A 15,477-nucleotide genomic window follows, 5' to 3' on the forward strand; every position below is an offset into this window, starting at 1 on the left:
AAAATTTTTAAAAACACTTTTACTGTACATCAAATATTTATACAATCTCTTTGAGTAACTGATTTTGACACATTTTACACTGTTTATTGGCGAAAATAGCGTAAAAAGCGCACTTTGATCGTCATATAATCCGGACGGCAACACCAACCGGAAACCAGAATTCTGTTTCCGGCACTCGCGTCCGGTACCTCGTCTTGTTTGAGTTTAATGGTGTTTCGAAAACAGCAGGGAGATAATAGATCTTGACCACAACATTGATCTTCCATAAAGATAATGCAGGTAATGAAACGAGTGTGTTTTATTCATCAATTCTTGTCTTCGAAGTATCCTTAAATGCGTCGTTGTTTCCTTTTTGCCGAAGATTCTCTCCTTGTGGCGAATTCCCTGATGGAGGAACGGCCGCGCGTGGAATGTTTCCCTGACGGAGTGTAAATAGGGACGCACACTTTGAATCCGCAAACATGCCCGCCCGCAGAAAGCTGCGCCCGTGGATAGAGGAGCTGATCCTGGGCTACGGCACCGAGCGGGGCCGCCCCGGCCGCGGCAGCGGGCCGCTGTGGGCCCGGGTGGCCCGGGTGGAGCAGATGTCCCAGTCCCAGGCTCAGAGCTCCGACTGCCCCCCAGGGCGGCTCCTGCTGTCCGACGGGGTGGTCCTGATCCCTGCCGTCCTGACCACCGCCGCCTGGGAGCGTCTTCAAGAGCAGGAGGACCGAGACAGCTTTGAGGGGCTGGTCAACAGCATGGTGGTTATTATGGACTACCAGCTGCAGTTCCACACGGCCCCGGAGCAGAATAGATCCAGGTTCTTCTTATCGGTGGGGGAACTGGCCATGACCTCAGTGGGGCCACCTGGGAACAAGGTGCCCTGCTGCACAGCTCTGGCCTCGGTCCAGCTGAAGATCTGCCAGACCTGGAAGGACCTGCTGGATGAAAACCTGCAGGATTCCGAGAGCAGCCAGTCGGGGGTGGACCTGTCCATTCTGCTGGGGGAGTGGCAACGTGACTGCTTCCAGGACGTCCTGAGGGACGTAGAGGACAGGCTGGCCAGGCCGCCCTGTGGCCCGCCCAGCCCTCAGCCCTCCACCTCCAGCGCCGGCCCAGGCCCGCCTAAAGCCACGGGCTGGGACGTGGACAGGGTCCGATTCAAGACGGAGGAACCTTTCAGCGTCCCTGTAAAATGGCTCCTCATTCCAGATGTTCTCCAGCGGCAGGCTGCAGAGAACGGCCCAGGTCCAGGTCCTGCGGCGGGGGCGTCCCGGCAGGGCGGCGTCCTGCTGCGGCCTCCTGTCCAGCAGAGGGAGCCAGACCGCCCCGCGGCCGTGGAGCCGGGGCCGGACGCCGGGGACAAGCTCCTCCCCCCTGCAGAAGACGCGCCCGGCGACCACAGCGTCGGACCCCTGTCCAACCCCTGGGACATCTTCACCCCCCCGGGCGAGTCGCCCTGCTCCTCCGGCGCTTCTCGAGGAGAAACGCCCACTGGGGTCTGTCCCAGCCCCCCCGCTGCCCCCCCGCCCGCCACGCCGCTGCAGTCAGAACACAGCGGTTTACCGCCGTACCAGGACCCGCCTCCACTGGACCCCCACGCCACCGCCGTGGGGGTCTCTACCGGAGCGTCGCCCGGGCCGCCCACAGAGCAGCAGCCCAGCACCGGACAGCTTCCTGTCCCAGAGGAAACGGGTGACAGGAAGCTCAGGAGAAAGAGACGCCGGCCAGCGGGGGAGGGGGGCGCCGGGACCAGCAGCAGCCCCCCGTCCTGGCTGTTCGACACCCAGACACACGGGGGGGGGCCCGGGAGGAGCACCGGCACCACAGCGTCCTCAGGAAGACTCCCAGCGTTCACAGCGATGGCAGGTCCTTCTCGTACTCGTACCGGGCGTCGGGTCAGAACCAGCAGGACCTCAGTCGCTTCAAGGTCCGGGCAGCCTGGCTGCAGTGGGCTCTCAGGTACCTCCTCCGGCCTGAGAAGAACCCAGGTCCAGTCTTTGATCAGGGCTCCTCTGGACAGACTGGCTGCACGACGTGAGCTCAAGCGGAGTCTTGTTCTCGCGAGACATGGACGTGGATCACGTGTGACTAATTAGAATGCAGCACTTCTCTGATCGGCCACGCGGTGGCGCCAAAGAGTCGCTTTTGTTTTCCTTTGACGCACCTGTGACACCGACCCACAGCTTGTACTGGTTCCACTGGTTCTACTGGGCCTGGTCGTGTAGAAGCACTGGTTCTACTGGGCCTGGTAGTCTAGATGCACAGGTTATACTGGGACAGAGCATAAATATACTGGTTATACTGGGACAGAATAAATGTACTGGTTCTCCTGGGACAGAGAATAAATATACTGGTTCTACTGGTTCTACTGGGCCTGGTAGTGTAGAAGCACTGGTTCTACTGGGACAGAGAATAAATATACTGGTTATACTGGGACAGACCATAAACATACTGGTTATACTGGGACAGAATAAATATACTGGGACAGAATAAATATACTGGTTATACTGGGACAGAATAAATATACTGGTTATACTGGGACAGAGCATAAATATACTGGTTCTACTGGGACAGAGCATAAATATAATGGTTATACTGGGACAGAATAATTATACTGGGACAGAGAATAAATATACTGGTTATACTGGGACAGCGCATAAATATACTGGTTATACTGGGACAGAATAAATATACTGGTTCTACTGGGACAGAGCATAAATATACTGGTTATACTGGGACAGAATAAATATACTGGGACAGAATAAATATACTGGTTATACTGGGACATAATAAATATACTGGTTATACTGGGACAGAGCATAAATATAAGGTTATACTGGGACAGAATAAATATACTGGTTATACTGGGACAGAATAAATATACTGGGACAGAATAAATATACTGGTTATACTGGGACAGAATAAATATACTGGGACAGAATAAATATACTGGTTCTAGTGGGACAGAGCATAAATATACTGGTTATACTGGGACAGAATAATTATACTGGGACAGAGCATAAATATACTGGTTATACTGGGACAGAATAATTATACTGGGACAGAGCATAAATATACTGGTTATACTGGGACAGGGAGGATAGATGGACTTGTTCTACTGGGACAGAATAAATATAATGGTTATACTGGGACAGAATAAATATACTGGGACAGAATAAATATACTGGTTCTAGTGGGACAGAGCATAAATATACTGGTTATACTGGGACAGAATAATTATACTGGGACAGAGCATAAATATACTGGTTATACTGGGACAGGGAGGATAGATGGACTTGTTCTACTGGGACAGAATAAATATACTGGTTCTACTGGGACAGAGCATAAATATACTGGTTATACTGGGACAGAATAAATATACTGGTTCTACTGGGACAGAGAGGATAGATGGACTGGTTCTACTGGGACAGAGAGGACAGAGGGACTGGTTCTACTGGGACAGAGAGGACAGAGGGACTGGTTCTACTGGGCCAGAGAGGAGATGGACTGGTTCTACTGGGCCAGAGAGGACAGAGGGACTGGTTCTACTGGGACAGAGAGGACAGAGGGACTGGTTCTACTGGGACAGAGGGACTGGTTCTACTGGGACAGAGGGGAGAGGGACTGGTTCTACTGGGACAGCATAAATATACTGGTTCTACTGGGACAGAGGGGAGAGGGACTGGTTCTACTGGGACAGAGAGGATAGAGGGACTGGTTCTACTGGGACAGAGGGGAGATGGACTGGTTCTACTGGGACAGAGAGGATAGAGGGACTGGTTCTACTGGGACAGAGAGGACAGAGGGACTGGTTCTACTGGGACAGAGAGGACAGAGGGACTGGTTCTACTGGGACAGAGAGGATAGAGGGACTGGTTCTACTGGGACAGAGGGGAGAGGGACTGGTTCTACTGGGACAGAGGATAGAGGGACTGGTTCTACTGGGACAGCATAAATATACTGGTTCTACTGGGCCAGAGACAGAGAGGCTGTCCTGGCTGTTGTTGTTCCCAGTAGCCCCAGAACGGGCCGTTGGTCCCAGGGCGGGCGGGCGTGCTGCCAGGTTCTGCTGCTCCGTTTATCCACGGGCCGGTTCTGTAAGCAGGCTGCAGCTGGGAGCACTTGTGAAGTTGTTATAATCCTCCTCTGACCCATAAACAGGAAAATAAGGAACATAAAGCATCTCCGTCACGTCACAAATAATCCCACACAGTCCTTGTAAGGCCACAGGGAGCGGGCCAGAGGTTCCTCAGAGGTTCCCCGGAGGTTCCCCAGAGGTTCCTCAGCCCCAACTCCTGGGCCAGGCCCACTCCCAGCTGGACCTTCTCCTCCTCATGTGAAGAACCTCTCTGGCCGTTTTTACAACATCAAAGCTTTGATTCTGACAGACATCTGAAGAAAGTGTTCCCAGACATCAAAGCTGCGTCCAGACGCCACGAGGAGCGGCGCGCGGAGCGGCGCGGGGAGCGGGGAGCCGTCCCGTCCCGCTCCGGTCCGGTCCGCAGCGGTTCCGAGATGTTTGTTGGTTCTGAGAGCGCGGCTCCGCGTCAGGAGGACGCGAGATTTCAAACAGCGCATCAGAGCGTTTATGGATCGGCTGCCCGGAAATCTTTCCAAATAAACACAGCTTGGTTCGGCCTGGGTGGGCGGCCCGGCCCCCCCCCCCCCGGCCCCGGCCCGGCCCCGGCCCGGCGCCGCGCGGGGGGGTCAGCGCAATGAAACCGTAATTAATGTGGGTGGGCTGAGAACGGCGCAGACTGTTTATGATGGACAATTTATTCCTGCGTCCAAAGTCAACAGAGCACAGCAGCCTCCAGCAGCGGACGGTGGGGCCCCCGTGAGGCCCGAGACCAGGCGGAGGGACCCAGGACCAGGACCAGGACGCAGCGTTCCCCGGGACTCACTCCGGCGTCATGACTCTGTACCACGGCCGGCCGGGAGTCTCCTCCTCGGCTCTCGCTCTCGCCGGCGCGCCGCTCATCTACCTGTACGGAGGGGACCCCGGGGGGGTGGTGCCGGCCGGCCTGGGCTTCGTCCCGGCCCGGCACGAGCCCCCGCAGAAGCCGCCCTACAGCTACATCGCGCTGATCGCCATGGCCATCAAGAGCGCGCCCGAGCAGCGCGCGACCCTCAGCGGCATCTACCAGTTCATCATGGAGCGCTTCCCCTTCTACCACGACAACAAGCAGGGCTGGCAGAACTCCATCCGCCACAACCTGTCCCTCAACGACTGCTTCATCAAGGTGCCCCGGGAGAGGGGCCGGCCCGGCAAGGGCAGCTACTGGACCCTGGACAACAAGTGCCTGGACATGTTCGAGAACGGGAACTACCGGCGGAGGAAGCGGAAAACCAGGAGCCAGCAGGACGCCGCGGACCCTGGAGCTGCCGCGGACCCTGGAGCTGCCGCGGACCCCGGAGCTGCCGCGGACCCCGGAGCTGCCGCGCACCGGCGCCACAAGGGCCCCCCCTGCGGGGCCCCCCAGTCCCCACTGGCGTCTCGGTCGGGTCCCGGGGGGGCGGAGGGAGCGGTGGAGCCAGACCTGGCGCGGATGGACGCGCAGGCGGACACCGAGGCCGGGCCTCCCGAGGGGGGGCCGCCGCGGGACCCCCGCACACAGAGGATGAGCGCGCCCCACCTCGGGTCCCGTCCCGCCCCGCGCTGGTCGGACGGGGCGCAGCCGCGCGGCGCGTCCCCCCGCCGGGACGCAGAGACAGTCGGGAGGGGGGGCAGGACGGACCCGGGCTCGGACCGGGCCAAGGGCGCGTCCCCGAGCAGAGACAGCCTGAAGGGCTTCAGCATCGACAGCATCCTGTCGAGGAGCGGAGACCCGCGCGCGAGTGTCCCCCGCGTGGACGCGTGCGCGGAGGCTCCCGCGTGCTGCCCGTCGGTGGTTCGGCCGCATCACGTGCAGCTGAGCTTCCCGCTGCGCTCCTACGTGTCCCTGAACTACCCCAGCAAGGTCCTGCACTTCCACTGACGCTGGGTCTGTCCCGGTCCACCTGTCCCGGTCCACCTGTCCACCCGCAGAGGCTGCGCGAGACGCCCGGAGGGTCATCAAAGCCTCCGCAGGAGGGACCTTTGAGAAGTTCAAAGAGAATCGATGTGATTGGCTGATTGGTGTGAATTCCTGTTACTCTTGTGAATAAAGTTGAGCTTTAAAGACGGAGACCTGGTTTATTTGAAGCTGCTCAGGTGAGTTTCAGGTGTGTTTCTGCCCGGTTCCGGGTCCCTCGGGTTCTCCAGAACTCCTGGACCCTCTGCAGCAGAACGTGCTGGGGCCACGTCAGCGCTGGGTCACATGTCAGGACGGGGGCGTGTCCTGGTCCCCCGTCCAGGGTGTGTCCCTGCCTCTGGACCAGCGAGGCCTCCTTTCGGAACCGCTCAGCCCTGAAGGGGCCCGGCGGTGAAGAGCTCAAACCACCGATCGGCAGCGGTTCCTCTGACCCAGAACCAAGCAGGATGGAACCAGAACCGCCTCTCGTGCCGGCTCTTCCTCCACCTGTGAGTCCGTCAGTGGATCAGAAGGGATCTGGGTCCACCCAGGTCGGGTCCACGTGGGCCCACAGGCGTGTGCAGGTGGTGTCGGTGCAGCACCAAACCCCGCTCGTGGATCCAGAAGGTTCTGGCTCGTTCCCCTGGATGCTGTCCATATCTGCACATTTGGGCCGAACAACTCGGGTCCAGTCCAACATTTTCCCATTTCCTGTTTTGACCTGATCAAAGAGTGAGAAGAACAAAGGCCTCTTTGTTTCTTGTTGCCAGATTTAAAAGCAAATAACAGAAAGGCTTTTTTAGAGTTCTGATGTGGGCTCGCGGGTCGCTCCGCGGACCTCCTAATCCTCCTGTTTATTATATTGTTTCACTCTCTTCGTAAACCGGCTCCACTTGTCCAAATACACACTGGGTCCTGGGGGGCGGGGCCACGCTGAAGATTGATGGGCAGCGTTTGGGCAACATTAGCAGCTAATCAAGGTCGGTTTCCTGGCAGAGCTTCACGGTCCTCGGACCAGAACCCGCCCGGCACACGTGATGGCGTAGCGGTCCCAGACGGGCTCAGCTTACTGAACCTCAGAATGGAAGATGTGGATGCAGGAGGTAGAACCTGAGCAGAACCAGAAACCCGGTCAGCATCACCATGGCCTGAACCGGGGCCCGGCCCTTCTGGTCCAGCTAACACGCTAACCAAAAGAACACGAGGAACATGTTTGTTCCGGTCCAGCTGGGCTGAACATGGTGTTGAGTAAACCGTCGTCCGACCGCTAACGTCAGGAATCCCCGTTTCTGGGTCCAGTTCATCTGTGGACTCGGCACCAACATGATTAATCTGTTCAATGTTGTGCCGTCCCAGTTCTGGTACTGGCTGCGGCGCTAATGCTAAGTGGATACAGGCGCTTCGCGGGCTAATTCCCATTAGCCAGATGTTTACTTTCTTCTTTGACTTTGACAGCATCTGTTAGCTTAGCCTGAGTGGCGCTGCGGTTCTGTTTCCCTGCCTCTCGGATCTTTGACCCAAACAGAGATTATTGCTGATGATTCCGCACTAAAACACATCCTGCTCTCGGAGTGAACAGAAACAAATATTTATTCTGACTGCGTTGCCATCAGGACAGAAAAGAATCCCTAAATATTTGCCGTCTCCACGTCAGCCGCTCGGCCCACAAATTCTTCTCCCATCAGAACTTTTCATCATCAACATCTCTGCGGCTTCGCTCGCACCAACTGTAAATATACATGTGTGAGAGTGTGTGTGTGTGTGTGTGTGTGTGTGAGTGAGAGTGTGAGTGAGAGTGTGTGTGTGTGTGAGCATGTGTGTGAGTGTGCGTGTGAGCGTGTGTGTGTGTGTGTGTGTGTGTGTGAGCATGTGTGTGTGTGTGCGTGTGTGAGTGAGAGTGTGAGTGTGCGTGTGAGCATGTGTGTGCGTGTGTGAGAGTGTGTGTGCGTGTGTGTGGTGAGCGTGTGCGTGTGTGAGTGAGAGTGTGTGTGCGTGTGAGCGTGTGTGTGTGTCCACAGCAGCAGCACTGACTCAGGACCACCCTGAATTTAACAGCTAATCCGGGAGGAAGTGGTGCTACATCATCAGTTTACTTCACCTTTCCTCCCTCTCTGCACGTGCACGTACGTGCACGTCTCGGGACAGCAGGAATTGTGTCGGTCCTCACAAACACACATGTAAGTTTAAAATAAACAGCCCTGTTTGTACAGCGTTACATGAGCCATCTTTCTTTTTTCAGATGTTGAAAAGCTGCTCTGGTCAGAACTGTGGCTAACCAGTTAGCTGTTAGCGCCCTCAGCTGACGGCTAACTGGTTAGCTGTTAGCGCCCTCAGCTGACGGCTAACTGGTTAGCTGTTAGCACCCTCAGCTGACGGCTAACTGGTTAGCTGTTAGCGCCCTCAGCTGACGGCTAACTGGTTAGCTGGGGGTGCTAACGGCTAACTGGTTAGCTGTCAGCTCAGGGGTGAAGAGCTGGACTTTGCTTGACCCAGATGACACCACGTTTTTCCACGTGCACGTTTTTCCACGTGCACGTTTATCCGTGTGCACGTTTATTCTGACAACAGATCTCCTGACCAACCTAAGAGGTCCGAGTCCTGGACCCTGGTGCACCCACACGAATAAGGAGGCGGCGCGTCACAAAGGTGACATTTTTGTACAAATTTATTGCTGAACTGGAGTCATGGTTGACACTTCCTGACTGATCCAGTCAGAGGACCAGCGAAGGCTCCGGATCCTTCAGCCGGTCCAGCGGAGGGAGACGGGGACGCAGGACGGGGATGCAGGACAGGGACGCAGGACGGGGACGCAGGACAGGGACGCAGGACGGGGACGCAGGACGGGGATGCAGGACAGGGACGCAGGACGGGGACACAGGACGGGGACGCAGGACGGGGACGCAGGACGGGGACGTCTCCTCTGGAGCCACGACGGAGCCTTCGAGGTCAAACCACCACAGCAGGGAAATAAGACACAGGCGCTGCACCGCTGAGCTAACGGCTAACAGCACAGGAGCTCCAGGATGACATCATCACCACTCGCTGGGCAGGACCTGACACACAAGGCTGCCCCCCAGTGGTCGGAGGAGGCATTACACCACAGAACACAGCTCAGTTCAGTCATTCTTCTAGTTTCTGGACGGAACCAGATGAGTAAACGTGCACGCGGTCACTCGACCAGCGGTGGGAAACCAGAATAAAAGCTACAAAAAAGTCATACAATTGCTTTAAAAATAATAAAATTAGCTTAGCACAAGGCTGGACTTCAATGCTTTCGTCAGTGCTCGAAGCAAGGTGAGTTTCGTTTAGCTAACGTTCGGCGCTAAACCACTTCCTGGCTAGATACGCTAGCAAAGCTTAGCTCGCGGCTAGCTCCGTTTGCTCTTCAGTCGGGAGGAGAGTTCTGAGTGTTGGCGTTCCCACAGCTGAACCTCACACAGACCCGGCGCAGGACCGGGCGCCGTCAACGGGCCTCAGCGGCGCCACCTGCTGCAGCACGGGTGCGTTGAGCCGCCCATCAAAGCGGCGGCGGGAGACGGAGGACCAGGACGTCGGGCAGGTTTGTGAGATGCAGCAGGTCGACCTCGTGACGGTTCACCACTAAAGTGTCCGTCACCGTGACAACCGGGAGCGAGCTGGCGGCGTCCCTCGGCGCTAATGGGCCGCGGCCATCGTTTCTATGTGCTCGGTCAGCAGCTTGTACTGTTCTGCAAAAGGGTCAGACAGAGAGGGCAAAGGTCAAGCTGACCCGGGTCACCGAGGAGGCCAAGGAGGCGCCGGAGGTGCTGGTTACCTTCGTTCAGACTCCCGATGACGGCCTGCTTCTTCAGGAAGTCTCTGCACAGCTTCTGACTGAGGCCGAAGGCCAACATGTTGTGAGTGAAGGTCCTGGAGACACAGCAGGGACACATCAGCAGCTCCCCCTGGACCCCCTAGACCTCCTGGTCCCCCTGGACCTCCTGGTCCCCCCCCCCTCCTCCTCACCCCCCCTCACCCCAGCTGGCCAAAGGCGATGTTCTCGTCCGTTCTGTAGCTGTCGTCTTTCTCCTCCTGGGTCATGTGACACCACTTCTCCCTACAGACAGGACAGAATCTAGGTTCAGGTTCAGGTTCAGGTTCTCTTCAGGACCACAGCCCCCCCCCACATCCTACCGGACCTCCTGACACTCAGGACCCAAACACACCAGCAGGCCGCCCCTCACCTGGTGGGCGGAGACCTCTTCTTCCTCTCACAGTGGACGGCGTCAAAAAAAGCAGCGTTCCAAAACCTCAAGCTGTGCCTGGAGGACAGGAAGGAGACACACGCTCAACAGGAAGTGAGGCGCAGACCCAGGTCACCTGAGATGTTGCCTCTACAGTAGCAGAACAGGTGACGTCCACGTGGCTGGAACGTCCCACAGACCCAGGGGAGCAGGGGAGCCGCCTACCAGATGGGCTGCTGCCTCAGGTGTGTGTACAGGTAAACCTTCTCCACCTTCTGGTCCCTGGCAGCCTCACACCCTGGACAGGAGATCAGAACAGAGGTCAACAACCGGCTCCTCGGGGGGAGGAGGACGCTCCTCGGGGGGAGGAGGACGCTCCTCGGGGGGAGGAGGACGCTCCTCAGGGGGAGGACGGTCCTCAGGGGGAGGACGCTCCTCGGGGGGAGGAGAGACGCTCCTCGGGGGGAGGACGCCGCTCCTCAGGGGGAGGACGGTCCTCTGGGGGAGGAGGAGCGCTCCTCTGGAGGAGGAGGACGCTCCTCGGGGGAGGACGCTCCTCGGGGGGAGGAGGACGCTCCTCGGGGGGAGGAGGACGCTCCTCAGGAGGAGGAGGACGCTCCTCGGGGGAGGACGCTCCTCGGGGGGGGAGGACGCTCCTCTGGAGGAGGACGCTTCTCAGGGGAGGAGGACGGTCCTCTGGGGGAGGAGGACGGTCCTCAGGAGGAGGAAGCCCCTCTGGAGGGGGACGCCCTGGAGGGGGACGCTCCTCTGGAGGAGGAGGACGCTCCTCGGGGGGAGGAGGAGACGCTCCTCGGGGGGAGGACGCCGCTCCTCAGGGGGAGGAGGACGCTCCTCAGGAGGAGGACGCTCCTCAGGGGGGGACGCTCCTCGGGGGGAGGAGGACGCTCCTCAGAGGAGGAGGACGCTCCTCAGGGGGAGGAGGACGCTCCTCGGGGGGGGACGCTCCTCAGGAGGAGGAGGACGCTCCTCAGGGGGAGGAGGACGCTCCTCGGGAGGAGGACGCTCCTCGGGAGGAGGATGCTCCTCTGGGGGAGGACGCTCCTCAGGAGGAGGAGGACGCTCCTCTGGAGGAGGACGCCCCTCTGGAGGGGGACGCTCCTCTGGAGGAGGACGCTCCTCTGGAGGAGGACGCTCCTCTGGAGGAGGACGCCCCTCTGGAGGAGGACGCTCCTCTGGAGGAGGACGCTCCTCTGGAGGAGGACGCCCCTCTGGAGAAGGACGCTCCTCTGGGGGAGGACGCTCCTCTGGAGGAGGACGCTCCTCTGGGGGAGGACGCTCCTCTGGAGGAGGACGCCCCTCTGGAGGGGGACGCTCCTCTGGAGGAGGACGCTCCTCTGGGGGAGGACGCTCCTCTGGGAGGATGCTCCTCTGGGGGAGGACGCTCCTCTGGAGGAGGACGCTCCTCTGGAGGAGGACGCCCCTCTGGAGGGGACGCCCCTCTGGAGGAGGACGCCCCTCTGGAGAAGGACGCTCCTCTGGGGGAGGACGCTCCTCTGGAGAGGATGCTCCTCTGGGGGAGGACGCTCCTCTGGAGGAGGACGCTCCTCTGGAGGAGGACGCCCCTCTGGAGGGGGACGCCCTCTGGGGGAGGACGCCCCTCTGGAGAAGGACGCTCCTCTGGGGGAGGACGCTCCTCTGGAGGAGGACGCTCCTCTGGGGGAGGACGCTCCTCTGGAGGAGGACGCCCCTCTGGAGGGGGACGCCCCTCTGGAGGGGGACGCTCCTCTGGAGGAGGACGCTCCTCTGGGGGAGGACGCTCCTCTGGAGGAGACGCTCCTCTGGAGGAGGACGCTCCTCTGGAGGAGGATGCTCCTCTGGGGGAGGACGCTCCTCTGGAGAGAGGACGCCCCTCTGGAGGGGGACGCTCCTCTGGAGGAGGACGCTCCTCTGGGGGAGGACGCTCCTCGGGAGGAGGATGCTCCTCTGGGGGAGGACGCTCCTCAGGAGGAGGAGGACGCTCCTCTGGAGGAGGACGCCCCTCTGGAGGGGGACGCTCCTCTGGAGGAGGACGCTCCTCTGGGGGAGGACGCTCCTCTGGAGGAGGACGCTCCTCTGGAGGAGGACGCTCCTCTGGAGGAGGACGCCCCTCTGGAGAAGGACGCTCCTCTGGGGGAGGACGCTCCTCTGGAGGAGGATGCTCCTCTGGGGGAGGACGCTCCTCTGGAGGAGGACGCCCCTCTGGAGGGGGACGCTCCTCTGGAGGAGGACGCTCCTCTGGGGGAGGACGCTCCTCTGGAGGAGGACGCCCCTCTGGAGGGGGACGCCCCTCTGGAGGGGGGGACCTCTCTGGAGGACCGGGTCGGACACGCCCGCCTTCTGCTGCGACGCACCTGTGAGTGTGGCCTTTGTCTCCGGTGGACTGTCCCCGTCCCTACAAAGCAAGAGACAGAAGCGTTCAGGACCAGAGGGAGGTCCAGGAAGACCTGGGAGGTGGAGCTCACTCAGTCTTTGGTGCCATTGAGCTCCTCAGTTTGGTCTCCAGACCTCCGAAGAAGCCTTTGACGTCCGTCTTGGAGGAGTTCTTCAGGAGGCGCTCGGCAGCTCCCTTCTTCCCCGACAGCCAGGAGTTAGCCCTGTTCAGGTACTGGTCCGGACTGGCCGGAGGAGCCCCGCGGTCCAGCAGCTCCGACGGAGACAGCTGGACCTTCCCTGGAAGAGAGGAGGGTCAGACGGCTCAGCGTCCACGGCGGTAACCACGGCGACAGGTGTGAGGAGGTACCGTGGTAGTAGTAGGTGAAGCACATCGTCATGAGGTTTTTGGCCGGGCTGTGATCATCCACCTGGTAGCACCTGGAAGGAGAGCCAGCAGGTCTTAGCAAGAGTCCACACTGCTGGGTCAGAACCACACTGCTGGGTCAGAACCACTGTTGGACTCACTCAAAGAGCACCACGGCGAAGGACTGGACCAGCCGGTAGAAGGTGGCCTCGCTCACACGCTTGGAGTGGCAGCGCTGCCAAGAGAGCCGGCCACACGGTTACAGGACGGACCGGACGGACCGGGACGGACCCGGGATGGAACCGGGACGGAACCGGGACAGACCCAGGACAGATCCGGGACAGACCCGGGACGGACCAGGGACAGAACCAGGACAGACCTGGGACAGAACCGGGACGGACCCGGGTCTGTCCCGGGACAGACCTAGGACGGACCCGGGACAGAAGCGGGACGGACCCGGGACAGACCCGGGACGGACCCGGGACAGAACCGGGACGGAACCGGGACAGACAGGAAGAGCGTGTGGAGCTGACACACACTTCCTGTCCCGTACCAACGTTAGCTAAACAGGATGCAGCGCTCAGCCACCAAAAGTGTTCCTGTTAGCTACCGTTAGCTACCGTTAGCACACGTCGGAGCACCGACTGAACCGCGGACAAGTCCGGGTCCACGTGGGCGTGGCCCTCGCTCACCTGAGCGCTGACGTATCTGGCGAACCACTCCCTCCCCCGGCCGTTCTGGCCGCTGCACAGCTCTCCAAAACGGGCCTTCTCCTCCTGGTCGAAGTCCTCCCTGCCACAGACCGGATCATGAGAGAACCGAGGCGGCGGCGGCGGGCGGCGCCGACACGGGGGCGGCGCCGCCCCTCCCACCACCAGGACCTCTAACAACAGCTGTCTCGTACCTTCCGTGGAACACCTTCTCCACGTAGCGCTTCATGAACTGCTTGGTCTCCAGCGTGTCGGGGTCCTCGTCCTCGCCGCTGTGGACGGACGAGGACGAGGACCTGCTCCGCTCCCAGGTGAGGGAGGGGGGGGGTCGGCGTCGTCCTCGCTGTCTGCTGATTCTGTGGCATCGCTGTCTCCGCTGGCAGGAGGGCTGAGCCGGCCGGAGGCCCCGGGCTCCCGGAGGCGGCCGGAGGCCCCGGGCTCCCGGAGCCGGCGGAGGCCCCGGGCTCTGGAGCCGGCACGCCGGCGGCTCTGGCGGCCAGACGGCTGCACAGTTGGATGTGGGGGGGCGGAGCCTCAGCAGGCGCTGCTGCCACGCCCTCCATGCTGGGACACTCCCCCTCGTAGGTCCTCAGTGATGTCACAGGAACAACCGCCGATCGCTCAGATTCTGGGCTTGGACCGACCACACACTGTCGGGGGGGGCCGCCATCGGGTCGACACACCTGTGGACAAAGAAAGACAGAAGCGCTGGTGGGACGTCCGGGACACAGGGGCGGCGCTACCCGTTTAATTAGCCTGTTGTTGCTAAGAGTCCAGACAGGAAGGAACATTTTCTCTCCTGGACGCGTGACTAATATTGGGCTCAATGACCTGCTGTAATCTGTCCACTTTCAAAGAATAACGTTAGCTTGTACTAGTTACCTGGTCAGACGTAAACTTCCGGTCAGGGGAAGTTCATGCCACTGGGCGGGGCTGACGGACATTGGCCCCGCCCACAAGTGCACCTCGAATCTTTTAAAGTGAGGTCAAACGTCACTCGACGTCTAATCCAGGGGATTGTATTAGGGTTATAACCTTTATAAAAGCAAGAGTAACGTTTAGAACATTTAGAAATGTTGTCTTAAATCTGCATGTAAATGCGCGACAACACAGCTAAGAAATTCCCCGTATTTTGATTGACGTGCGTGTGACACGCCACCACACAGAATGACACCGGCCTGTTGTTCAGGGGTCGAGTTGGAGCCACCAAACGGAACATCTGGAGCCTTCACAGACCATAAAACCCATTTTTCTCGTAGAGCGACGTCGCCGTGCTGCGTTCACGGAACACCTGCGCGCGGAGACAGGAAGCGCGCAGAATAAACACGCAGGAGGACAAACACGCAGAAGAATGACGCTTCCTGGAACTTTGCTCGCTGCTGTTTCCACACTGAAACCAGACCCGAGCCGACAGAATCCACCTCCAAGCACCTGCAGACCAAACGCGGCCCGATGTGCCGGCGCGAAGCACCGACTCTCGGCTCTGCCCGCAGAGTCACCCCCGCGGGGTTGTAACGCCGGCGGGCCGGGGGGGTTAGGGGCCGGGGGCCGGGGGCCGGGACCCCTCCGCGGGGGTACCTACGCGAGGAAGGTCGGCGGAAGGCTGCGGCTCCTCGACGCTTCTTCTGCCTCGGAGGCTTCGCTGGACACCCCAGGACTGGCGACACAAGTGCGCATGCGCGGAAGGAGGGGCGTGGCCTCGTGAGGTCACCACAGAACACAACCAATCGGAGCAGACCTTTCACACACGCGCCGTCACAAGCTTCCGGGACTTGGTCTCGCGCCAGTGTTTTCCCTCTAATTTCTTTGTAGAATTAGAATTAGAATCAGGTTTATTGCCATTGTTCATG

At 59.7% G+C, this 15,477-nt stretch overlaps 3 protein-coding genes across 3 annotated transcripts; 2 read left to right on the forward strand and 1 right to left on the reverse strand.

Moving 5' to 3' along the window:
* Positions 1–98: 98 nt before the first annotated feature.
* On the forward strand, positions 99–2,349 carry acd (ACD shelterin complex subunit and telomerase recruitment factor). Its single transcript, XM_057052830.1, has 2 exons — positions 99–279; positions 362–2,349. The coding sequence occupies exon 2, from the start codon at positions 462–464 to the stop codon at positions 2,079–2,081; it is 1,620 nt and encodes a 539-aa protein (XP_056908810.1). The 5' UTR covers positions 99–279; positions 362–461; the 3' UTR covers positions 2,082–2,349.
* Positions 2,350–3,138: 789 nt separating this feature from the next.
* Positions 3,139–6,152, forward strand: foxl1 (forkhead box L1). The gene has a single exon (XM_057052833.1). The coding sequence runs from the start codon at positions 4,899–4,901 to the stop codon at positions 5,961–5,963; it is 1,065 nt and encodes a 354-aa protein (XP_056908813.1). The 5' UTR covers positions 3,139–4,898; the 3' UTR covers positions 5,964–6,152.
* Positions 6,153–8,625: 2,473 nt separating this feature from the next.
* kiaa0513 (KIAA0513 ortholog) lies at positions 8,626–14,297 on the reverse strand. The gene is given in 13 exon segments (XM_057052642.1): positions 8,626–9,685; positions 9,772–9,866; positions 9,973–10,053; positions 10,181–10,258; positions 10,406–10,478; positions 12,532–12,572; positions 12,643–12,850; positions 12,921–12,991; positions 13,079–13,152; positions 13,610–13,709; positions 13,822–13,952; positions 13,955–14,131; positions 14,277–14,297. Coding segments are annotated over 13 exon segments (1,203 nt in total). The 3' UTR covers positions 8,626–9,632.
* Between the last annotated feature and the right edge of the window lie 1,180 nt (positions 14,298–15,477).

Source organism: Takifugu flavidus, chromosome 13, assembly GCF_003711565.1.
Source record: "Takifugu flavidus isolate HTHZ2018 chromosome 13, ASM371156v2, whole genome shotgun sequence".
Classification (NCBI taxonomy): Eukaryota; Metazoa; Chordata; class Actinopteri; order Tetraodontiformes; family Tetraodontidae; genus Takifugu; species Takifugu flavidus.

Excerpts from the sequence above, each read along its gene's own strand:
- foxl1 (XM_057052833.1), top strand. The coding sequence starts at position 4,899 with ATGACTCTGTACCACGGCCGGCCGGGAGTCTCCTCCTCGGCTCTCGCT.
- acd (XM_057052830.1), top strand. The coding sequence starts at position 462 with ATGCCCGCCCGCAGAAAGCTGCGCCCGTGGATAGAGGAGCTGATCCTG.